General features: G+C 37.3%; 1 protein-coding gene across 1 annotated transcript in view; it reads left to right on the forward strand.

Annotated features, from left to right (window-relative positions):
- The window catches only part of FCHSD2 (FCH and double SH3 domains 2), a 163,254-nt gene that overhangs the window by 130,452 nt on the left and 7,128 nt on the right, over positions 1–25,674 (forward strand). Inside the window, 4 exon segments of the mRNA XM_054080180.1 lie at positions 7,033–7,149; positions 8,814–8,918; positions 20,327–20,488; positions 25,333–25,467. Of these exon segments, the coding sequence (XP_053936155.1) occupies positions 7,033–7,149; positions 8,814–8,918; positions 20,327–20,488; positions 25,333–25,467 (519 nt within the window).

Consider the following 25,674-nt stretch of genomic DNA (forward strand, 5'->3'; position numbering starts at 1 on the left):
AAATATAGAGGAAATTAGCCAGCTTTTTTCTGTTTCCTGTTTGGAAAATATTCTTTTTCCTTGAACTGTGTGTTATCATGTGAGAAAATGAGCCAGATGACAAAAGCATGTCCACAGTGCGGGAAAATAATGACAACAAAAAGCTGACACTAAACTTTTGAGGTCTATTTCCTGTTTTTTGTCTACATGTCGCCTGTGACTGTAGTTTCCCCTGTGCATTACTGAGGCTGTCGTTTTCTTTGAGCACGCAAGTAAAAAATGGAGCCAAATTTGATTTGTATGACGGCTTATCAGCATAAAAAAAAATATAGTTTTCTCACTGTAATTTGCACAAAACCTACGTATCGGTGAGATTGGTGGAGACTTGCAGTTTCACCCCTTGTTACTTGTATAAGCAAGTTTTATGAATATATTGTGAGAATAAGGATGGATTTCACTATCACACGCAGAAGAGTATATTGAAATTCTGAGTAGTTTATATTAAGCTATATAAAACAAGGGATATAAGCAATACTTACAAAAGGACTTCATTCTTGCATCTAGCATGGCATATTTTCTCATTTTTGCCAGTGCTCAGACATTTGAAAGTAGATAGAAATTCCTGTCTAACTGAGAATCAGGACTCAGTCGAGGGCTATAGTTTATCAGACTTTACTTCCAGCGGGTTTCTCTGTGCGAACAGGGTTTTGCGCATTTCAGCATTTACTATTGAATTTATTTAAATATTTCAAATAGATTTAAAACTTACTTAGTATTAAATATGTTTAAATATTTTAAATTCCTTACTTTCTAAATTAATGTTATATTCTGCTTTTGTAAGGATTGTATATAAATGTTTGATGTTTGATATAAATATTTAAATCCAGAAAAAATCCTGAAATATAAACTGCTAGAAAAAAATAACCCCTCATGTAAGTAAGACCAAACTAACAATTCTGGAGAATGCACTACATTTTCTGTATTTATATTAGTATGCGCTTTAATACCAGAACAGAACAAGTGGTTGTATTTAAGTGTAACTTTTTTTAAGCTATATACACACACAAAAAGTTATGGTTTAATTTTATCAATGTATGAAGTATTGGGAATTATTCCTGAGGAGAAACACAGGAATGTACTGCCTTACACAGGGTAAAGAAATGTTAAGAGAGATGCAAGCAGGAGCCTGGTAAGGCAGTACATTCTCTGTGTAACATGACATGTCTTGTATATGACCAACATGACTAAAACCACTTTTACTTAGTTCTCTCCACGCTAGCTAAAATAAAGTCTGAGTTGTTATACTCATATTTGAGGTTCGTACTGAAAGAGTAGTTTGAAGTGAAAGGAAAATCCACACGATAGAATTACTGGTTCTCTTATTTTGTGTTGAATTTTAATATTGTTTCTGGTTTCCTTTTAGGATAATGAGCTGAAATAGGCTCACTACCTAATTGATTTTTATTTTAATTTAGAGAGCATGCTGTTAGCATTATTTTTTTTACAGTCAGGAAGCACTGTTTACACAAAACTCTGAATAATTTCTAACGGGGAAATGGGAGAACAGAGTAATTCTTGAAAGAAGTGGCCACTTAAGAAGTTTATGTTTATATTGCATTGAAAATATTTATAAATCAATTTATCTGTGTCAAAGCTGATTCAAAAGGTCCGCCTATTTCCTTTGGTTACTTAATGAAAGTAAATTTTCTGTATTTCTAGTTATAAGAGAAACCATTATAGAATTTTTTGAAAGTTTGTGTGAATTCAGTTGCTGTGATATCTGAGGTAAATGAGAATAATTATGAGGGTGAGAATGGAAGTACATACATGCAAATATACTGCACTCTAATTTCAGAATCAATTTCGGCGAGAAGATTAAAAACTTTTAAAATAAGATTAAAATTAAAAATAAAAACTTTTGCGGCTTTCAATCTGCTGCATAACAAAAGTGCTTAATACAAAACATCGAGCACGAGGAACAACAAAGGTGTGTTAATCACTGACATCTAACAAAAAACAGTAGTTTTAAGATTCTTGTTAAAACAAACCAGAGATGGGGGGGAAAAAAAGAGCTGCAAGCTTTGCAGTGGCGCTGTCCTAACACATTTGGCATCAGCTGCTACAACAATCTGTGCGCGTGGTAGGTTTCGGAGGAGATTTCTAGCTAATGGTCATTTGTAGACTAGATGTGAACCCCAACAATAATTATTGAACCAGAATGAAAAAGAAACAACTGCCTAAAAGCCGACTAGATGAATTATTTCACATGTATGGCTGTACAACTTTTCCTTTCATGGGTACTTGTGGTAAGGAGAGTTTTGGTTACACCAGATGTTAGAAAATAGCTTCAGTATTTGTTGGGAATTAAATAATTTGCTATGGAAAATTTCTTTGGTGAAGAACATGCAGTCATGGTGTGACTGGTTTTCAGCCTAGATGATGTCAAGAAGTCTCAAGATCCCCTTTCTCTATTTAGATATCCCAGAACAATCTTTCTTGAGATTACTTTACAAGTAATTATTTTCTTTACTCTCTGCCTCATAGGATGCCCCTTACCCTTCTGCAGCCCCCCCATTACTCACCACAGTGTAGAGAAATATTAATTTATTAGATTAAAAAGCAGACTGTGGTTATATAAAGCAGTAATAGTAGGTTGGTTTGGTTTTAGCTTTATCATACCACATGTACAGAGGTTTATGTAACCTATTAATAGTGGGTGTAGATCTTTTTTTATTCTGAGTATAAAAAACTCTATATATATATATAATTTTATTTTTCACGATGAGGCTGTCCTGTTTGTAACATTGAAAAGTTGCTGAAATGCAAGTTAGTCCTAGCTCACTATTGGCTAAACTAAAATTAAATTTAGTTCTACAGTAATAGAATAAAATGAACACCAAACTTCATTCTTGCCTTACGATTTTCTAGTAACTGCTGTTAGTGGTGTGAAAAATATCATGCATATTCCTTCCTTCTTGATGATTGTGAATGATAAAATTGAGCTTGCTTTTCAATTTTGGCATGGTAATCTTTTATTTTCACTGCTTTAAAAGAAATGGCTGTGATTTGTAGATGTGTTTTGTGTTGGTGATTTGCATGCAATAAATGTTTACTACTTTTTTACCTTTGTTGAAGTGGACTTTTTTAGTCTTCAGCTACAAAAATAAGGAGCTTTTAGGCTTATTTTGTGCTCTTAAAACTGTACGTGTGCTGTCCGCATCCAGATATAACTGCAGAAATAAGAGAATGCAAGCTGTGTGTTTGTCCCTGTCATAAGGCAACTTCTGCAACTACAATGACGTTTCAGACAAAACTGGGGAAGCGACGTGTCTACAGACTGGATGCATTTGTTGATTTAAGAAACAGCATTGCTGGCCTCTAAGCTCTTTAGCTGTTTGGAGTCATATAATACTTTCTGTTGATTTACTGATTGAATTTTTAGCACTAAACACTGCTTTCGCTGTAATCCAAACCCTGAGAGAACGGCAGAATATCCATCTATGTTTAGCTTAGTTTTTTTGGCTCTTCCTTCATTCCTTGGCCATCGTAAGTGGCTTTGGTTTCCCTCCTTTTTGGAGGAGGTTAAATTGAGTCATCGGACATCTTGCCGCAACCAAGTTCTAGTCCTGAAAACACTTAAGCAAGTGCTTAATTTAGAAAATCAGATTAGGACCAGACACTTCAGTTCCCCCACCTTCTTCCCTACAATTTTGATTTTTATATCTATAGCAGATAAATCTCTGCTTTATCTCCTTTTTCATACCTATTTAAATGGCATTTGGGTTTTCATTTCTTACTTGATGTACCCCTCTAGTCTATCTTTACTGAGGTTACAGGATTCTCAGGTCATCCTTGAAGTCTTCCTGAAGTGTGTACTTTTCCATGACGGTTAGCTTCCCTACTGCTCTTCTGCTTATCAATTCCTTCATAGCCTTCTTAAGTGCCAGCAACTTGGTCTTTTCCAGGTCAGGTGGAAGTTCACCCATGCCATACCAGCTCCATTTATTCAGGAATCATTCCAAGTCCTGATGGTCTTGAAACTTTTCCATAGTATTCTCAGCCAAGTATTCAGACTGTGCATTCAGACTGTGCTCTATAGCTATGTCCAGCTTAGGAGTCCCTGTTTTCAGCATTTTCCCCAGGAGACTAATTTTGTTTTTTAGATCTTGTCTCCTGCTTTTGCCTGCATTTCTGATATTCACACAGACCACAGCTCTAGACTTCTCCTCGACTCTTTTTGTTATCCCATTTTTATGTTATTTTTAGACCTTATTTAAGCAAGGGTGAGATCTGCTTGGATACAATACTGTTTAATGAATAAGTAATATAACCTCTCTCATCCAATAACAATTCATTTCTTTTTTAGTATGCCCTTAGGAGTAGCCACAAAGTTTGCATTCATTTTTCTAGTCAAGTGCTTTTGATAAATAGATTAAAAACTGAAAACACACTTGGGATAATGCAGAAGGTTTTCAAGCGACTGAAAAGAAGTCTATATTCTTTCTTAATGAAAATGAGATGCTGAGTAGGAGCAAGACCAGTGGGAACACTGAAAGTTCGTTATTAGATGTTTTATAGGGGAGAGGCAACGTTGAACAATTCTGCTCAGATTTGCAGCTGTTAACTCAGCTGGAAGCTGTGGAAGAAGCCGTACAAAAATGCCTGCTGCAGTAAGCTGGGAAAAACCAAAGATGAAATGTTAGGTCAAGGATTGGATGTGCCTGAATAAATCCATGTGGTTTTTGGTTTTACATTTTGCAGTGACCTAGTCAAGTAGCTTAAACGTACTTAATTAAAGAGGTTAAACAGTGATGAAACATACTAGTATAAAGCCTTTTGTCTGCTCTATAAAAGCAGACAAAAGCCAGTGTAATGTTTAAGCTGAGGAGGTGGGTAAAGAGAGCTGCACCTGTCCTTCGCTTGGTAGGCCACTTTGCCTTCCTACCTGTCATGCCAGAGCTGTGTATTTATAACTTGCTGCCTCCTCTTTTGGGCCGCTCCACGTCTTGTCTTAACAATTCCTTTTACTTCAAAATTAACATAGGTTTTGTGGCTCTGTCCCATACCAGTGTGTGAGCTTCATGGAAATGATTATTTCTGGTTTTAAGCTAAAGTATCTTGACATCTTATACTGTATTGTAAAAGTCTCGGGAGTTTTCTTTGCTCTCTGTGAGCAACACTGGGATGCTGCCTCCCCTCCATCCATCTTTTTAGGTCTATTGACCTGAAACATGAGATGCATCTCAGGGCACTGTGGTGGGAATATGTATGTTTGTGTGTAGAGGTTGTCTTCCTTTCCTTCACTTGCCTCTACCACTGGAAATCATCTCTTCCACAACCCCTTGAATCTGCTACCTCCAGCTGTCTTGTAAAAAGAGGATGAATAAGAATAAATGCCAGATTCAATTTTGATGAAAAGGAGCTTAGGTGAACAAAATAACAAGCTGAACCAATTTTTGTCTCATTTTCAATTAAATCTGCTGATGTTAGCATAATTTAGTATTATCGACTCTCCCATGAGGGCAGTGTCATCCAAAGGCGTAAAAATCTTACTTTCAAAATCACTGTGATTTACTTCCTAGTATCTCTTGAGTTTAATCCAGTCTGTACCAAATGCTGTTATTAAAATTGTCTTCCTTCCTTGACACAAATCATAGCACTTTGTCTGCTAAAACACCTGCTAACACCATCTCTTCTGCATCAGCTGGAGGCTTCTCACCTAGCCTGAAAATAATTCCTTGCCTTTCTGCTTTCTTACCCTTTTCCTGCTTGCTGACCTTGAGTTTATCCTTTCTAAACAGCTTTTGCAAACTTATGGAATCTTCTGTAGTTTCAAACTAACCCTAATGAAGAAAAATTGTGTCTTTTGAAGCACAGGGAGTGAGAAATTCATGAAACAATCATTTCTTTCACATGTGCATACACAGTTTGTTTGGGGCAGTTCTGAGCATACTGTCTCTTCTTGAGTGATAATTTATAAAGGGGGATGTGGGGGGGGCTGGTTGGTTTTGAAGGTTATGCAAGGTTATATTAACCCAAAGAGGACTTCTGATATAAAAGGTGCCTCTGGGCTGCAGTTTTGTCTCAGTAGGGAGATACTCATGAGTCAGCAAGTCATCCAGGAAGAGGAGTTGTTCTCGAGGATTGCCTTTGGAGTACTGATTACCTTAAATTGGAGAAACCACTGAAATGTATGCTCTAAGAATCAGTTCTGTCATGCCAGGAGGACACTCAGGGAATGTGGGCTGAATGTAATGTCTTCTCACAGCTAATTTTAGTTACTGTGGCAGTAATGGGAATCATATCAGTAACTGAATGCTGGGAAGACTGTCTTCAGAGTTTCAGATGGGTTCTGTTCAATCTGTAGACAGCAGAGAACTCCTTCATCTTGGTTTAGTTGGCATTTCTTGAGTAGGAGAAATATTTTTTTGGTTATTGACAATAAAAGCAGGCATAAGATGAAAGTGTATCAATAAATATTTTAAATTTGTGTTACTGTTTTGCAGACAATTTTTTTTTGACAGAAATGGCTGTGTTGTTGTAAAATGTTTGATGACATGATGATTCCATCACAAGTTACAAAAAATGAGCCTAAATGGCCAATTGGATGACACTTCACCTTTCATCTTTGCTTTCTGTAATGCGTGCTTATGTTAGAAATTAGGTGACTTCCTTTGCTAGTTATCCTTCATTGTTTTGATAGTGTATGGGTGAAATAATATTAATAAAATTTCAGTTTTATTCATTGTCAATGTCATTCATTGCAGTAGAACTGTGGTGTTCAATGTCTCACTGATTTTCCTGAGACATTGAGTTGTTACTTCTTTTGCAGTTTGATTTGTTTTCGTAGTTGGCTTTCCATGACATGCTGCCATCACAAAGTTCATAAGGAAGAGAATTGTGTTTGTTGAATCTTTCTTGTTCTGTATGAAACAAGATCCCAGACTGATATATGTACTCTCTAAAGTCATCCTATAACTAAATATCATCATATCCACAAAGGTAGCCCCAGGTCTATCTCACAACTTGTTCTCTTGGCTTTTTCTTTTCCAGAGTCGACAACTGGAATCAGAAACTGGAACAACTGAAGAGCACAGCCTCAACAAGGAGGCTCGGAAGTGGGCTACCCGGGTAGCCCGTGAGCACAAAAACATCATACACAGTCAGCGGGTAGGTTAGGAAAATATTAGTTTAAAGATTTTATTTGTTGCAGCTCCCCGGTGCATGAAAGAGGAGCTGGTGCAAGCACTAAGGAATTGGTTTTGTCCTATTATCTCTCCAGGCAACCTGCCATTTTCATCCTAGCCTTTCTTGATATAAGACACTCAAAATTACCAAGTCAGCAGGTCCTCAAACTTTTCGGGTTTGTTGGTATGTTTTATTATTCCCATATAAATCTGAAGTTACAGAATAACTGTTTGCTGAATAACTTTTAGATGTATCTCTGTTCTACATAGCATCCTTCTCTTCGAACTAAAGTTTCAGGGATTTTCTTATCTTTATTACCTCATGTATATATTGCCTGTAGAAAAAAATTTATTCATTCAGATATCAAAAGTCTTTTCAACAGTGGGAAAACCCATGAGTAATACACACTTTAATGTGACGACACAAAATTGTGTGTTGACAAATTTATTTCTACATATGTGGCTCAACATAGAAAAACCTAGGGCTGTATTTGGATATCCCAAATGGGGCTTCAGGTAGCTGTATTTTGGAATGCGGCTTAAACTGCTTATGAGTTGGAATAAAGTCAAGCCAGTAGAAATGTATAACTTGGGTCACATAGTTACTTTAATGTCTATAGCAAGGCTCTCATGCTTTTGTTTAAAGAGAGTGTTGGGGCCCAAGTTAACTTCTTGTGCTAACTTCTGCCTAAAATCTGTGTTTGACATGCTCAGGTCAAGCCCAACTTGCAGGATGTGTCTGTAGGACAGTGTTTATAATATTGTATAATATTCAATGAGGTGCTGCCCAGGAAGTGAGGGGTCTGGCTTCTAGTTCCACTTTAGTCTTTTGAGATTTAAGCCGTTCCTCAAACTACCCAGGAGAATGCACTGGGCAAGAAGCAAGAGCAAAGTAGGTGTTTACAGGCTTATCAGCCCTCTGCTGAACCGAGGTCACTATGTGACATAAAAAACAGTAGTTCTAGCATCAGGCAGAGGGTGTTAACAGAGCCTGTAACCAACACATAACAGGAAAGACTCTCTCCGGAGGAATGACTGACTCTCTTCAGAGCAAGGAGGGAGTATCCTCAGTTCTGGTCCTAGCACCTGATGTTCCTTCTGCTCTTTCTCCAAAGACTGTTTAATACAAAAAGTATAAACAGTCACTGAGCCAGGCACTGATTTGCAGGTAACAGGTGACTATTTGTGCAATCACATGCTTTTGTTAATTTTTATTTTGGTCTGTACAATCAACGTAGATGTACGTGAACCTCAGAAACTCCGACATGTCTTCCACAATTCAGCAAATTCTTCTATGGACACAACATTCCTGCAAATGTGTCCTGGCTTCCCCTATGGCAAGGCTACCATTAGCAGCTTTTCTCTCCATGTTTAAAATGCTCTGTTTCACATTAAGGTGGATCAACGTAGAGATTATGTGATTCATACCACAATGTCATGTTTTCGTGAAGCTGGTGAAATGTTCCTGTAAGTGGAATTTCCATATGAAGTACTGTGCTTTTAAATGGTGTTTTGCCCTGGTCATCATCTGTTTTCTGAGAATGGACTCTTGTTGGTCAACCCAGCATCTAATCAAACAATAATCCTCCGATTTGTCATAAATACTTATCATGTAAAGGGCTTGGTGTATTGTCTTATTTGTGACAGACACTTGAAGAGCTGGAATGCCATGGGCCTGTGATGTCTGAGCAAACCCGAGCAGAACTGGAGCAGAAAATAGATGAAGCCAGAGAGAGTATTCGCAAAGCTGAGGTAAGAAGGAAATTATTTTGGCATGTTCAGCTTCTTACAGAAGGATTTATGTTATGGCTATTTCATTTTGTTCCTGGAAATGTAAGTTTTTAGCATCAAAAATTGGAGAAATTTATGATGTCATTTTTTTTTCCTTGATTGCATTCTTCTCAAATCACTGAATCAATTTAATGAAAGACTCAAGATTAGAAGAGTAATATTAAAAAAAGTCCTGATGAAGAGTGATTAAACTTGCTGCATTTTCTGCTATTGTGCAAAGGTCAACAATCTCTTATTTTTAGGGGCTTTGTCTTAAATAGAGAAAAAACAATCTCTGTTTTCTTAGTTTCCTTCTGCTTGAAAGAATTAATACCAGAAAATGTTTGATCATATTGTCACGCTCTATTGTCACACTTTTTGGCTTCTAGAAGGAACTGTCAGGTGCTCATGTGCCTTCTGTTCTAGTATTTTTTTATACACATATTAATTTGTAATGTTGGTGGGAAAACATGGTTTGTACCTCTTTCTACTTTTACTCTGAGGTAGTTTTGAAATGGTTACAGAGCTTTATGAGACTTCTTCTGTGTTAAGAAAGGCTCGTGAAAAGATGAACTAGCTTCAGACTTGACTGCCAGTGTGGGGTTGGTGAAAGTTAACTGTTCTCATGGCCAGTGATTAAAAAAACCTACTGCAAGCAACAGGAACTAATCTATTAGTTTTCAGCTGAGTGGGTTGCTTAATTAAAACTGTAGAGCAAATGTAATTGTTTCAGTTAAGTGCTTCTCATACCATTAGATATTCAGAGTACCTGATGTAATTAGGAATGTGATTTACAGTTCAAGAGGTTAGAAAATATAGAGCAAAAATATTCCTCCTACTGGTGTAATAGATGTTAGGCTCTCTTTTTAAAACAAATCTAGAATATGCTGTCTTAACAGAAATGGTTTAAAATGCAAGAGCCTTTTCTTTTGACTAAACTGTTTCAAACAGACTGTACTCCAGAGTGCTTCAGTGTATATAGAGTTAATGAAATATGGAAGAACAGAGAGCACAAGAGTGAAAAGATAAAAGCAGCAGCAGAAAGAAATAAAGTGAGGATAAGAATTTGCAGAGGAGAAGGTTCTCACACAAAAATAGTGTCAAAGCTACAAGTGATATCAGTCTGGAACTTAAGTGTTTGCAAATCTTCAGAATGCATAATTAACAGAACCCAATAAATTGGTGGAAACTGAGCAAAGAGATAACATGTTTCCTTGAGGGATGTGATGGAGAGGAAAATTGACAGAAGTGTTTTTTATTTAGTAAATTCTGGAAAGTTAGAACTTTGAAAGTAAGTGCTGCAACAGTAATGGCTGAGAAGGATCTCTGGAGTAGAATTTAGGCCATAGTCCTGGGAGAATGATACAGAGAGCACAAAGGTAGGGATAACACACTGGTTATGGTCTATGCAGATGCAGCAGAGAAGAAAATTAAGAGCACGTGAGGACTTTTAAATAGCAGAGAATTGGCTTTTCTGAGAGAATTATTTGAAAGAGCTTGAGACAAAATTGCAAGTTGCCTTGGCCACAGCCACAGACTATAACTGAGGAGAGAGGGAAGGTGCCAAGAAGTGGAAGGTTGGAAGGTTTATATATAAGAAAAAGAGATGTGAGATCTGAAATAAACCCTGTGGTGCGGTGTGCTGCAGAAGGCAGTGGTCCTTTCCAAAAGCAGAGGGAGGGATTGAGTTCCATTGGGAAACTTACTGGGCAAGAAGCATGTGGCCAGGAAGGCGATTCAGAAAAGCGGTGGGGGGAACGGGAATAGCATGCAATTCTCAGATCTAATGAGGAACAAATGCAGTCATATATGCGCATCCTTATAAGCCCCAAACAGTACTCTAAAGAGGTAGAGAACACGGATATTTTTCTCCAGATGCGTTTTACAGTATTTGGTAGAAAGGGTTTAATATAGGTACATAATGTATTTCCATGGTTTTCCAGTGCTAGTGGTGCATTGTAGTTAAACCATCCCTTATCTTTCCAATACTTAACTCATATTCTCTTTTATGATAGAGTATGGTAAAAATGTGAAGTACTTGAGTTTAAGAGGACTTAGTGGCCGGGTGATTTTTCTAACTTTCTCTTTTGATATAAGTTCTCTGCTGTATATTTCCTGTGTGCTAACTAATACATCATGGGCTGAACCAGGACCTTTTGGACATTATGTGTATGGGCAGTGTGGTTTCTCCAGGGTGTATTGTGCATAGGTGTATTCATCTCATTACCCTTCTCTTCTGAGACCCTACATACTTTGAAATCTAAAAGCTGAGGGGTACTGAAGAACTGTACTAGAGGTATAACAGCTTTTTTCTTACAAGCATGACAAGTGTGGAAGCAGATGTAGTTTGAAGGTACAGCAAAGAAGCAGAGTAAAAGTGTGCATAGTATCTAGACGTATTGGAGAAAACAAGTTTTTTTGTCTTCTCTGAAATGTAGTGTCTGAACATAAAATCTTAGAATGGCACACTAACAGCTCAGTGGGTTATTTTAATCTTTTTTCTCACTGGGATAGGAAGAGATTTTCCTTGAGATGTTTCATGGAGCAGACTCCTTGATTAAGGTTTAGGGAAAAATACAGCTTACGCGGGAGTGCTCCTGTACATTTAATACATGGCAGATGATATACAATGACTGTAACTGATAACCAAAACATGTGTTTTCTTCTTAAAAATGGAAAGTTTCTCTTTCGTTAAAGTTTTTTTGTTTGTTTTGCTCACTTGTTTTTAAAGCAGATATTAGAATATGTCTGATAATACCTCTGGCACTGGCAGTGCACTAAAATTGAGTGTTGCTAATGCTACACTGTAGAGTTTAGATCCAGAGGAACTCTGTCCTTCTCAAAGCAGCATTTAACCACTGCTGCTCAGAGGCTGGATTTGATAAAGAAAAGCACTGAGAGCAGAGGGTCTTTGTTTAAATTGAAGCTGGCACGAGTCAAGCATCATCTGTAAAGGAGGCCAACACCTTTGAAATTCAGTAATTTGAGAAAATAAATTATTCTCTTAGCTTCTTTGCATTTACTCAGCCAACTCACACAACTGAGCCAGAACTTCTGTATTTTGAGTTTTCATTTTTGTGACAACAGTAAGGAAGATTGCTGGGCGTTTTACGGCTGTTAATTCAGGCAGTGGGATAGATCTGATTTCCCTTAAAATAGCTTTCCATTTCTCCACTGCCTGTGTCCCTTTCTCTTTCAGCTGTTGGGGACAAAAATTTACCGTCTCCACTTGATCTGTGTTGCAGAAATAAGGGAAAAAAAAAAAGTTGAAGCTATTTCCTTGGTTTCTATCAGTCTTCTTTGAGCCTGCATCCTGGGCCCTGTGGCTGAGTTCCTTGAATTCTTCCTCTCATCTTACTTTGTCTTTATCAAACTAAAGAGACTGATATTTTGGTAGCCTGGTGTGAGTCTCAGCATGCAGTATTGTTGGTCCCAGGGCTGAAATAATTTTTCTCAATAATGATGGGAGATTTCCCATTGGTGCTCAGGTCTGTGGTCAAGGAAGGTCTTGGAGCCTCCTGAGCGATTAATCCTATTTCCACTTAATTATAGGAGGATACATTTTGTCTCATCATTAAGATATCTACAACTCTCGAGAGAGTATTTGTAGCAGGTAAGATTTGATTAAGACTTATTATTGTGCTGTTTACTTAATTTGATTAGTTCAGAAGCTTAGGTCCCTTTTTAATTGCAAATGGAGGGCTGTTTTCTCCCTCCCCTTATATTTGGCTATGTATATTTATTACTGTGCTGTGGTAACAGTTGTGTTTGCTGGCTGAGCTCCTGTTCTATTATAAGATCTAATCTATTAATCGTATGCTGCCTGCGGTTCTACTGCATCTCAAGTAGACATAGCTACGTTTCAGCCGTTGTTATTTGTGTGTTCTTGCAGTTGAACCTTTCAGGTGTCATTCTCTGCTCATAAGAAATGTGAGAAAAGCTAATTCCATTTACTTTACTGAAATAAATGAAATGGAATAAGGCTACCAACCCCCAAAAAGTTGAATTTGCGAAATGTCACTTGCTGCCATCTATGGCTTTGCTCAGGAAACATATGCTTGGAAGAGCTGTGCTAAGTAAACAGATTGCCTTCTCGGTATGAGATTTGTAGGAGCTGTTAGTCTTTCCAGCTAGGCAGAATGAGGACTAGCCTGGAAAAGTGCCACTGACATCCATAGATCAGGAATTTTGAACTCGTTTGGTGAAGAACAGTTTAGTGAGGACATCTGCAGAGATGAGAATCTTGTCATCAAGAGGAGGATCATCAGCCCCCTGAAGCTATTTTATGGTATTAAGATGTGTACAAGTCTTAGTACTTTATCAGCTCTATCAAAATGTTTAACCATTTTGACTGCGGTGTTGCAAAAATTATACTACCATATTAGAGAATTTTTATCTTGAATTAATACTTTCTGATAATTATTTTTAAGGGACTTGTGAGAAATTCAGATAGCTTGCAGTATGCTCAGATCCCGCCTTATATATTTCACAGCATGTTTTTTTTTACAAATTTGCCTGTTCTGATATGAACAATGAGAAGGGAAGTCTTGAGAAGACTGGGTTGTAGGATTCATGAAAATAATTAAGGATATTTTTTGCATTAGTGGACATTTAACAGAGGAAGGTATTTTGTGGAAAGACAGGGGAGGAACAAACAAGGGGATGCTTTGAAGCTAATGATGAAATAGCAGTCTCAAAGATTCTTGCAATTATATGGTCAACCAAAGAGCCATATTTGCTGTCTATTTTTCTTACGGATCCCTATATACCGTAAAGGCTAAATATCCTTATATATGGAAACAAATGCATAAGTCATTTTGAAAACATCCTAAAAATAATAGTCGTCATGGCTTTGAATGTTGCTGAAATGATGATTAATTGCTGTAGGACTTCTGGCAGTACACTGTCTCTCAGATCTTTTAGTAAAGGGATCAGGGATTAATCTGGGCTACAAGAATATTCATGTTGCCTGTTTTGTAGAGTTTTGGTTTGTATTTTTTTAATTGTTATTTTTAAAGGTGGATCACACTGAAAATTCAGCTCAGTGCCTTAAACTGTGTTTTGAAAGTGGTTTCATTTTGTTGTCAATCAAGTCAGGGGCTTTCGGGGTGTCTCTAGTCCAGCCTCTGCTTAAATCTTATTGAATCTTTTCATGTGAAATCTTTTGACTATGCAACATCTTTCACTAAACTAAGAACCAGTATTCATTACCCAGAATGTAGAGAAATGTGTGGATTAAGGTTCGCAAACATACATTTTACATACTTTTTTTCTACTTACAGAATTTGAGTCGTTTCCTTTCAGTCCCATTAGCAATAGCCTGGGAACAACTTTGTAAACCCGGCAAAATGCTTCAATACTGCTCTCATCTACTCTCCCGTAGTTCCCTACTAAATGCTTCGTCTGCTTAGGAATCTTTAATGTTTCTGTATGCTTGAGCTTGGGAGAAATGAGCCTGCCAGTTGGGCTGGAGCTACGCAGGTGGGCTCTTCTTCTTTAATAGTTTCACTCACTGTTTTCTTAACCTTGGCATTCACCCTTCAGACGTTATCTGTGTCAGTGTTTCATTTCCTGTTTGCTTCAATGTAATAGTCTTATTTGATTTAACTCCATGCAGAATATTTAGCATATAAATTAACTAACTCTGCTGTAATATCCCACTCATCCTCACACTTTAAAAAAAAACCTACTCAGTGTTGTGTTGGAGAATGCCATTTATTAGCTAGTTCCCTAGCTGGTGCAGGAAAAATATTGAGTTTGGGGTTTTCAGTCCCAGCCAGGTGAATTCACAGGGACTGGTAGTTCCAAGTTGCTGCAGGACTCGCTGCAAGTAGCGGCTGAGCTTTGCCTGGAGCCAGGTAGCAAGTGTATTTTTCTGGCTGCAGATAAGACAAAGGAAACACAGGCTAGAGCAGAATGAATATCTTTCTACCTGTTTTTTATAAATTTCTGGCATCATATAGTCATGATTTGCAGTACTGTACATGAACGCTGTAAAGCTAGAATAAATGATAGACTCCTCTTTGAAGGCTGAGCTCCAGTTTGTGCTTCAGGGATCAAAATTTTAGGTGAGCTGGATAGGGTAGGATTTTTTTTTTTTTGGTTGGAGGTGGTTTTGGCATAGCTAACTTTCCACCCCAAACATCTTTTATGGCAACAAGGCAGTGAAAGTTAAGCTTCTTGAATTATTTGCCCATGCATCTCTACTTTAATAGCAGTAAACTGCGATTTAAAACTAATTTGCAGAGGAGGGCTTACATTGGGTTTTGAGAAATTTGTGGCAGTCCAATATTTGTTTTACTGTACTCATAGTTACTTCTACCTATTGCCGTGTGAATAATTCTGGTGGCTCAAAATTTAAATGATACAGTATTTCTCATTAAAAGAGTGTTTCATTTTCACAGTTCATAAATTTAAAAAGCCTAGAGTTTAAACAAAACATACTCTAAATTGGAAAAATTAAGATAATATCTTTCCAACCTTTCCATGTTGTTTTCCTTCTTAGCTAAAACAATTTCCCAAACAAGGACTGTCCCAGTCCGCTAATGATTTTGTTCCTGCCACTAGAAAAACATTGCTGGGGAGCGAAATACTTCTCACAAATGATGATTTAGGTCTGCTTGTAACCCTAATTTAATCTGATTTTAATATCTGAACATGCTCATAAGTATAACCTTTATCTAAACCAAATAATTCTGAATTCTTCAAGAGCAAAAAATATGTACTGAGAAGTGGGGTTCGGGTGGCTTTAGTGCAGCTCAAAAAGCACTGGGAATGCACAGCAGGGAGAGAAGTACTCTCTAATGGGCAGGGGTCACAGTCCTCTCTGCACCCTAAAAAAACATGGAAAATAATAGCAACTAACTCCACTTTCAAGAAAACTCCATGCAAGAATGATATAACAGCCATAAACCAAAATTATTTGAGGGGCTACATTAGATCAGCTTTGATGGATTTCTTTGTGTGCTTTTTACCCAAGACTTATTTATAAATGACTTTAAGAGACTTATAACCAAGGTGTTTGTGAGATGTAAATGAACACTTGGTTTCTTATAAGCCCTTTTCTTTCTGGGAACAGAGAACAGCTATGCTATGATTTTGATTTCCATTACTTCCAAAGCAGTTGTTTATCTTCATCATGTGCAAGCTGTGGGTCTAAAGCTTTTGGCTTAATTAAGACTGGAAACAGTAATAAACAAAACTGTGCCTTGTGCCACATAGAACAACGATTGGTATGTGAGAAATAGATAACAGTATTTATATTTTAAAAAACTTTGGAGTTTTTTCCTTTCATCTCCTTTATAACTACCATCAGCTTAGGCAATAGAACAGCTCAGAGAAGCAGAAACCACCCAGAGCACTGTTTGTAAACTTTGTGGGTGGCTGCCGGTTTTAAATCAGTGTAAAGATATCCTGATCCTTAGCTATTAAATAATAATTCACCAACAGTAATTGTAAATACCAATTTGACTATTAAATAGAAAAATATTGTCCTACAGTGAGACTTAATGAAATTGGGCAGCACCCAGGTTTCAGAGCGAGTGCTGTATTCCAGCATTCCTATGCTCTCAAAACTCAGCTGCCTTCCTGGGGATGCTTAGTATTGCTGGGAATGCAAATGCTTCCTTGATTTTAAATATTTTCAAGTCTATGAGTTTCTGTCAGTAGAGTTCACTCAGTTGGGAAGTGCGGGATGAGTGTCTGCTAGAGTCCATTTCGTTAAGTGGGAAAATCAATTATTAAAGCCTTGTTTAGTTTTTTAATTGAACTATATGATCTTTTTGCAAGGATCAAGGCTTTGAGAAGCTGTAATGAAAGCATCAAACCCCAGCTGATTTAGACATAGGATATTGAATGAAGTGCTTATGTTTTTAAACATGTAGCTGTCTCTCTGTTAGAAGCAGAATACAGTTACACTGCTATCTGGTTATTTTATGGGTTTTTTTTCATATTTGGTGAGAAGCTGTTAATTCTGGTCTATCAGTATAATTATTTAGGTAAAATATGTGTGTATGCTCATACAGTAGCATTATACATCTTTCAAGTGCAGCCTGACATAATACTGTAAGTACTTTGTGGCTTGTCTGCAGTGGAATGAAACTCAAACATTTGTGGTTTGAACAAACATTTGTTGAATATTAAGACTACTATGTATAAATAGAGTAGGGAAACTTGATTGGATTTGCTGGGTACCTTGAATTAAAATCTCATCTGACCCTTGGCAAGTACAGTCAAGGATCTTGGAGCAGCTTGTTTATTTTAGCTAACAAGTTTGTACAAACAACATGGTTTACAGCAGAGTGAGTACTAATATGAACTACAAACGTTTATAGCATGCCTAGACTAATGTTTATTGCTGTTGCATAATTCAAGTTAATTGGAAATTGCATAACGAGGTAAAACAGCTAAACAACCAGGCTGATCGGTTTCCTAGGCAACTTTTGTTGAAGGAATATGAAAAGTCATCATAATATAATGTTGGAATATAAAGGACAAGTTCAGGGACAGTTACTTTATGTCATAAGTACATCCTAGAGATTGGAGGCACCTCAGCTTGGTAACGTGATAAAATGGGGAGTTTCTCACTAACAAACTAAAGCAAATGACTTGCAGTGACCTCCATTGACTCCATCTATCACAGTCACAAAAAAATCCAATAAAAGGATGATGCATCCAGTGAAGCTGCTAACCCGCCCATGCCCTACCACTGTCACAGATCAACGCTGTATGAGTCAATTGCCTTTGACTAGGTTGTTCTCACACTATAGATGTCTGATCAGCATGTTAGTATGTGGCTGCTGAGGTTGGAGCTGACTGTGCTCCAAGATCATGCTGGCGGGTAATTCATGTTGGGTGTAAGAGCATCCCACATAAGAGGCAGGATCAGTGCTTTTCTTCACGGGATGCTGTAGATCCACTCCCCTTCTCTCAAAGCAGGATGTGGTTAGAAAGTATTTTTGTTCAAAATCTTGACTACTTATTAACAGGCAAGAGTTGTGTTCATGTGAAAAATTGACATCCTGGTTTCAGTTTTTTGGTTGCAATGCTTCTGTGCTGACGTCTTTGGTTTAAAAGTATATTTGCTGTTTAGCTTGAAATAGTGGAAAATACACTTCTCAATTTGGTAAGTGGTCCTAAAAAATTTTTTCCAAAGAAAAGGTTTAATTATTAAGATTATTTTTTTTCATGTTCTTACAGCTTTTGAATATATGTACTAATGTAAGTAGGAGCAAAACTGAGTGACACGTATTACCTTTCAGTAGAGCAATAAAATGCCTATTCCATTTAACCCTGGAACTCAAACTATTGACACTGTCTAACACTTTTAGTTTCAAACCTTCTCATAGGAATTGCTTTTGTAAATATTTACAAAGTTCAGGTTAGGACTTGGACCACTCTAACTTAGGTTTTCAGAAGATGTTTGATGCCACAATTAAATTGAAATGATCTGCTTCTCAAAGATAAATGCTGATGGGTTGATCTATCTTTGGACTTTTTATTCTTTTTAAATCTGTGGTTTCTGAATCTTGACTGAAGTATGTTTATGTGTTCTACTTTTTTCCTCATTTTCTCTGCTTTATGAACGGTATTTACAGTACATGTTAATCATTCACCTGAAGACTTGCACGGAAAAGTGGAAACTTCACTTGACTAAGTGGCTTTGGCTTTTCCCGTGGGAAAAAAAAACTTGTCTGATCCTTCTCAAACTTGTCTGATCCTTTGGTACCAGGTTAACTGGGAGAGCATGTGCATGTAGGTGTACCCATATGAAGACATATTTCACATAATAAATTTTACTCTAATAGCTTACCTGCTTGTTAAAAATCACATTTTCTCTCAATGGAATTTAAAATTATATCTCTCGAAAGGAGTTCATTGTTGTGAAGCAGGTTTAAAGTCACCTTTGTGTTAGTTTTAAAATGAAAATAGATCCATGTTTGGGCATTCAGCTGAATAAACGTTATAGTAATTTATTTTCTGATTGTCTTCTCTAATAGAAAGATAATAGTAAAGTGCAAGAGCATGTCCAGAACAAGAAAAATACCAGTATCATATCAGTTTAACACAAAATTTTGTATATAGTAAGGCTATTCATAAGAGAGATAAAAATCTGTGTGGCACCAATTGGCATTTTAATTCACTGTACATAGAGATATACATATATATTATATTATAATATATAAAAAACTAATTTCCCTCTAATTTTTGCGTAGACCCATCTGGTTTTGCTGTTTTCCCAGTGCCACTGGCAACTTAATGTGTCCATACAGGCAATGATGCTGGAGAAGGGTGCTTGTGATCCCTGTGGAAGGGCCTGGAGGGGTGTGGATAAGAGCGTGAAACTTCGCCTGCTCGCGCTGTAACTTGCTAAGAATAAACAATGCTGTGAAAGGAAATTCAGGGAAAGCTCCAGAGTGGTTCAGTGGCTTTCAGTTATTGCCTCCATCAGCCACTCACTGAAAAACTTTGGTAAATTGCTTGGGTGTTTTACTCTGTGCGAGTGCAACAGGATAACAGTGGTGATAGAGCTGAAACTGTACCTAAATATCCTCATTTTTATCCTAGGTTTGTCCTGCACTTCTTGATCTTTGAAATTCTACTTTTTTTAAATTCTGAGTTCACTTTCTTGACATCCTGCATTTCCTTATGCTACTCTTTCTATTTTTTCTAATTAGATTCTAAATAAATTTTGGATCATTACTGGTGGTTTGCCATGAATTTGTTAAAGCCTTGGCTCCATCCACCGGAAAACATGCCAGGATGTTGAAGTGAAACCAGCTGTCAGAAAACCTAAATTTTCATTCTCTCTAAAGGCAAAAATCATGAAGTGTGATATTTGATTAATTTTTAATTATAGGATATTCTGTTTCCATAGCAAATAAGCTTCCTGTGATCTCTGGCAAACGTTGATAGAAAATAGCCTCATTTGAGCATTGGTGGGTCTGTGTGTGCTTGTTGCGTCGAATTTATTTGTGTATTCCATCCAGTTTAGCCACCAGCCAAAAGGCCATCCAGGGTCTGCAGCCTGGGAGTATTCCTAATTTAAAAAATACTGTGAAGGACAGGGTTTTATCTGGTTTTTTCACATTGAAAATAATCTAAACTGACCAACCATTAGAATATATGAATAGAAAGTTAGCATAAGCTAATAGATGTTATTTTAAAAACACCAACTCATGAAATACATCTCTAGAAAACCGTTCCCTGTCTCTTGGCTCACACCACATTCATGCAGGCAAGGAAATGAAGGACTGGGCTCATTTCTGCATGAAGCAGCTTTCAGAGCCACCTGAGTAGTTTGCGGATCAGGAAATAACACATTTGAATCATGACAACGGATGACATGTAGTCTTGAAAGAATTCTGACTTCTGCATGTTTATTTCCTCAGATAATTAAACTGAAAGCAGAAGCTCGTCTTGATCTGCTGAAGCAGATTGGTGTGTCTGTGGACACATGGCTAAAAAGCGCAATGAACCAAGTGATGGAAGAACTGGAAAATGAACGCTGGGCCAGCCTGCCTTTGGTGACCAACAACGGCTCTTCACATCCGGTACGGCTTCCAATGTGTAAAACCCACTTCATCTCCATGTGGCTTTTTTCCTGGTAGCAATTCCTAACTTAATACTGAATATAAAACTAAATTGATACTATTTAGTTGGTTGATAGATAACCGGAAAATTCTTGTAGCTTCATGTAGCTGGAGCATGTGTCTGAATACTTCGTGCAAGAGACCAAAAAAAAAAAATCAGGATTTCTGGGTTCTGCTGCTGTGTTTACTTTAGATTAATTTTTCTGACCTTGGATAAGTGCCATAACATTTATTTGCCATCTCCTGAAAAGAAAAATGTCTGTATGTTTCTTTGAAGTTTCATTAATAGCTTGTGATGTTATCTGAGATACTTGGATGAAAGGCTTTATTCTTCCAAATGTTTAGAAAACTGTAGACCCTACATCGTCTGTTAAAGAGTCATTTATGTAGAGGTTGCAGTGAAAGTCATCAGGAGAGCAAAGCCTGTTCTCCAAATAGATTTGGGTATTTGAGATGAAAATTTGATTCATTAAAAATCAGTGAGAGGCTCTGGATAACAGGCTGCCCATTCCTGGGAGCAGCGTTAGATGTTTGCCTCAAAGATTTGTCATAGATGTACGTGTAACCACTATTCACCTGCAAGTTACTCCCTGTTATTTAAGCTACATTAAATATTTGACTTTTTCTTTATGAATAACTAGTTTTATTAAAGCAGTACCAAAGTTAAATTAGAACAGACCACAAACCAGATCACTACTGCAATTCATCCAGAGAGCTGGTAACTTCTTCAGCTGTTACATTGAGTTGCAGGAGTGTATTCTTGCCGAGTCCGAAGTCACGCTAACTCTTTTGAAAATTCCATCCAATATACCGAAAACTGAACTAAAAGCAACTTTGTTCAGTGGAAGATCACTAATGATGTTTTATTCAGTCGTATGTAAGAATACTGCATTTTTCATGTCTATAGCTGGTTTGCAAAATAGGCCGGAGAACATCTCCCATCTGTTTAGCTGGAAGAAAGCACATTTTTATGTAATTCAAGAAAAAATAAAAGCAAAACTCCCATTTCCTTCCCTTATACCCCCTTCAAAGAACGATATGTTTCAAAATAAATAGTGATAGCTGAATCAAACAGCTGCCTGACTAGAAGTCCCTGTATGGAAAAGGAGAACTGCTTAAAGAGCTCATAGTACCTTTTTTTCCCCTTAATTCCCCTACATGGCACGCAATGCTGAGCTGTCTGCTTTGGCTGTAAAACTAACCAATCTGTTGCTCTTCACCAGTAACCAAGTAAAATAAAATTCCTGAAGGTTTAGTCAATTTCCCTCAAACGAATTTTAACTTTTTTGTGCATGTTTAGATATTTAATATTTAACAAAATTTAGAAGCTTTTTATAAGGTCTTTGTTGGCATGTGGATACTTTCCTAACTGTAGTCTTCACACAACATTAATATTACTTAATTCACACTTTTTTCTTTGATCTTGAATGCCTTGGACAGCCAGAATAATTTTCGGGATTACAAAACTTTCAGGGGGAATGAGGATGTGGTTTTTCATTGTATCACAAATGATTTGGAGAGTGGCTTGCTTTTGCTGGACTGCCTAGAGAAACAAAATCTCTGTTTCAGCGAGTATGTGGTATCTATACACAAAAATCCTGCTTGTTCCCATGCTTCTTTGTGCTTTTCTGCTTCTTTACTGTTTTCTTGGTAATGGTGGCAAACCCTTTGAGGGAAAGTTTTTTTGGATATACGGATATTTTTGATCTGTGTCAACTTTAGTTCAAAAAAGGGGAGTGAGCTCTGAATGGTGTCTCAGCAAATCCTGAGGCTCCTGAATCCAGTCTCTTGCTTTCTTCAGGGTGTTAAGAAGTTTCTTCTAGGGTGTTATATACAGAGCTCAAACACAGTGACAGTGATTTGCAGTGCTTCATTCCCGTGGTTCATAGTAATAGTGAGTATGACAGATTCAGCTCAGCCTTTCCCAAATCCCAGATCGAGGTCTGGTGCTGAATTTCATTTTCAAGATCCTTTCTAGCCAGGATATATGAAATATCGGTTACATAGCTGTGTTTTAACAACTGTTTTTTCCCTTTCTTCTGTACCTCCACCTCTAAGCTTCCCATTGTGTACTGTTTGATTTGCACCCAAGTACCTTCTTTCTCCGTCTCATCAGACATGCCACACAGTTGGGCCCTGGAGCCAAACCCCGTGCTAGTCACTGCGAGCCTAGCAGATGCCCTACAGCGTGGGAGGTTAAATCTCTGATTCTTATTTTCCCTCCTTTTACACTTACATATGCTCCCACATAAAAAAGATGCTGTTGACCTTGGCAGCCCAGATGAGGACAGCCATGTAGATGGAATTCTTAGAACTGTTACTGAAATTGTTGTTGCTTGCAATTGTTTAGCAGAATTACTGCGGCATATAACAAACAGTACTTTCACTTCATCCTTGATAACTGGGCAGTGTTTAGAATTCAGAAACCAGCTGTCTGTCGTCCTTTACGTTCTTGCACAGCTTCACTCTTTGTGCAAGTATTTTCATGACGTACTGATATAATTTGTTCAGCAAGCTCTTGATAGATTCTCTTTTGAAGAGTTAAAAAGAAGAAAGCAGCATTGATGGCTTGATACCATGGTGTTTGTTTAACCTGCTGCCAGTAATATAATGAGCTGAAGGAGTTAATATCCCATCACCTATTCAGTTGGCTGGCTTTCTGATACAGGGGACGATGTCTTTATGGGATTTGTGTTTTGTTTTCTATTCACTGAGACTTGAAGCAGTACAGTTTATAAGAACTTTTTCAGTTAGAAGTACAGTATCACAGTGTTAAGAGTATTGTTGCAGTTGGTAAATTTACTGTAAATGTGAAAAATGGAATGCTTTTAGCTGTAAAGGGGTATAGCATCATTCAGCTGGAAAAAGTCATAGCATCTTTCAACTATTAGGTTGCTGGTTCATATTCAAGCCTGATGTTCGGCTGATACCAGCAACCTGTGGGAAACAAATTGTGGTTTTCGGTCCCTAAATGGACGTATTGCAAACTGCCTCTGACCAATACTTTGAGGCACCTGGCAGACCACGCTGGTGGTGAATTGGCAGGAAATTCAGCCTTTTTTTAGCTCCTACAGGTCATGCATCCAAATCAGACTGGAGTTGGTTTGGTATAAAGGTATTCTCTGTTATTGCCAGGGTCTCTGCATTTCTGAGGATAGATAAGCCAAAAAAGAGCTGCTGATATCAAATCTCTGTTTATGTAGGATATGCAACAAAACAATATATATATTTTCATACCTTTTTTGGTATGTATAACCAAGCTACCTTGTCACCTTCTTGGCTGCGTTTATTCTAATGTTTGTTTTTTGTTACATACCTTCTAGCATAGTCATGCCTCATGGATTTGTTCTTTGCTTGTGCTGTCTTTCACTACCACACACTGTAGAAGGATGAGCTTTATGAAACAAACTGCTAAGTTTTCTGCATTGTTGATGCCGTTTTCCATCCCTGTTTCCTACTTTGCAATGATCCTATTGAAAGGAGTTTGAGCAGCCCACACACTGAAAATTTAAATGTGTTTTTCCTCCCCATGAAACCAGGACCAGATGTTTTACGAACAAGCCTCTCTAGACATGATACACTAATTTCCATGATGTTTCGTGTGGCTGTCAGCTGAATGTCAAGTTTGTGTGCTGGGACATAGACCATGCACAGCAAAAGGCAGTTAGAAACTGGAGGGGGAAACCTTAAATTTGCCATGATTTAAAGTTGGTTGGTAATATGCCACAGTATTAGCTAGGTAGAAAAGCAAAATTTTTGTTACTGCAACATCCATAAATGTGTTTTAAGTAACAGTGGCTGCAGACTGCACTTGGATAAAATACATGAGTGCGAACAGTTCATACAAATTACAAGGAAGTATTCTAAAAATTGTAACATAAAAATAATCTTAGTCAGAAAGTGATGAAGTGTTTTGTGCGCTTCCACTCCAGGTCTAGAAGAGCAAAGATGCTACAGAACAGAGGTACAGCTGATGTAGGGAGCCCGCACACTGCCTTTGTGGTCTCAAGCCCAACTTTTTGTTGATTTATCAGCCTTTCAGTTTTCCTGAGGAATACCAAATTTCACTCACAAATTAAAAGGAATAATAAAAGAGAGATGGCAAATACATAACAGTGTTACCTTGGTTTCAAAGACTTGCCTATTTTCACGTGAGATTAAGTGTTTATTCAGAATTTAATCCAGGGCACAAGGCCAAAGCACAGGCTCATGTCAACATTGCCCGAACTACAATTTATAGAAACTTGGATTATTTTCAAGTGTGTTGACTTCAGTTTTTATTAAACTTCTATATAGCTAGATTTTAATCATCATTCTTTCTCTAAGGATTTTCTTTGTAATAAACTGCAGCAAATCTATTGTGCAGAATACACCAGCTGGAAGGCTGTTTTTTTTTTAAAAAAACTTTGTTCGAGTTTTAGCACTTCCACTGCAGTTCCATTTTATTATTTGTGGTACTTTTAACAGCATAAATTCTCAGTAAGTTACTTTTCTTTCCATTAAACTGCTTGCTCTTCCTCTGAAATGGCATCTCCAATGAAGAAGTAAAGCCAAGTTAGGCAAAGATGGAATTTGATGACAGCACTTATTCTTTTGCTGCCCTATATTTGCTTTGATGACTGATTTCCTGATGTTATTTGGGAATCATGTGTTGAATATTATTTAATTATTGGGTTTTTTGGTCTAGTTTCAATAATTATAAGCAGGAAAATAAACTGAAGAATGTTGGTAATTTCATTTTTATTGCTATTTCTTCACTTATTTTTATTTGATGGTATAATGCTAATATAATTTGCTTTTTATAGATTAATGCTGATGCAGAGAAGGAAGAAGGTGAAGAGTTTGATGACAGCATGGATGTTTTTGATGACAGTAGTTCTAGTCCTTCTGGTACTCTAAGAAATTATCCTCTCACCTGCAAAGTGGTTTATTCATATAAGGTTTGTTATTTTATTTTAAAAAAAATAGAAAATGAATTATGCAACAAACAAATAATAGATATAACTGTTCTGTGGGAGTTTGAGGTAGAATGTCTGCATTTGGCTCAGTAGTGGTGCACATCAAATGCACCTAACATCTAGTTGTGAAAACCTGTGGCAGTCTAAATCTATACCATTGTGAAACATATTTGAACAACAGATCAGGAA

Source organism: Cuculus canorus, chromosome 1 (genome assembly GCF_017976375.1).
Source record: "Cuculus canorus isolate bCucCan1 chromosome 1, bCucCan1.pri, whole genome shotgun sequence".
Taxonomy (NCBI): domain Eukaryota; kingdom Metazoa; phylum Chordata; class Aves; order Cuculiformes; family Cuculidae; genus Cuculus; species Cuculus canorus.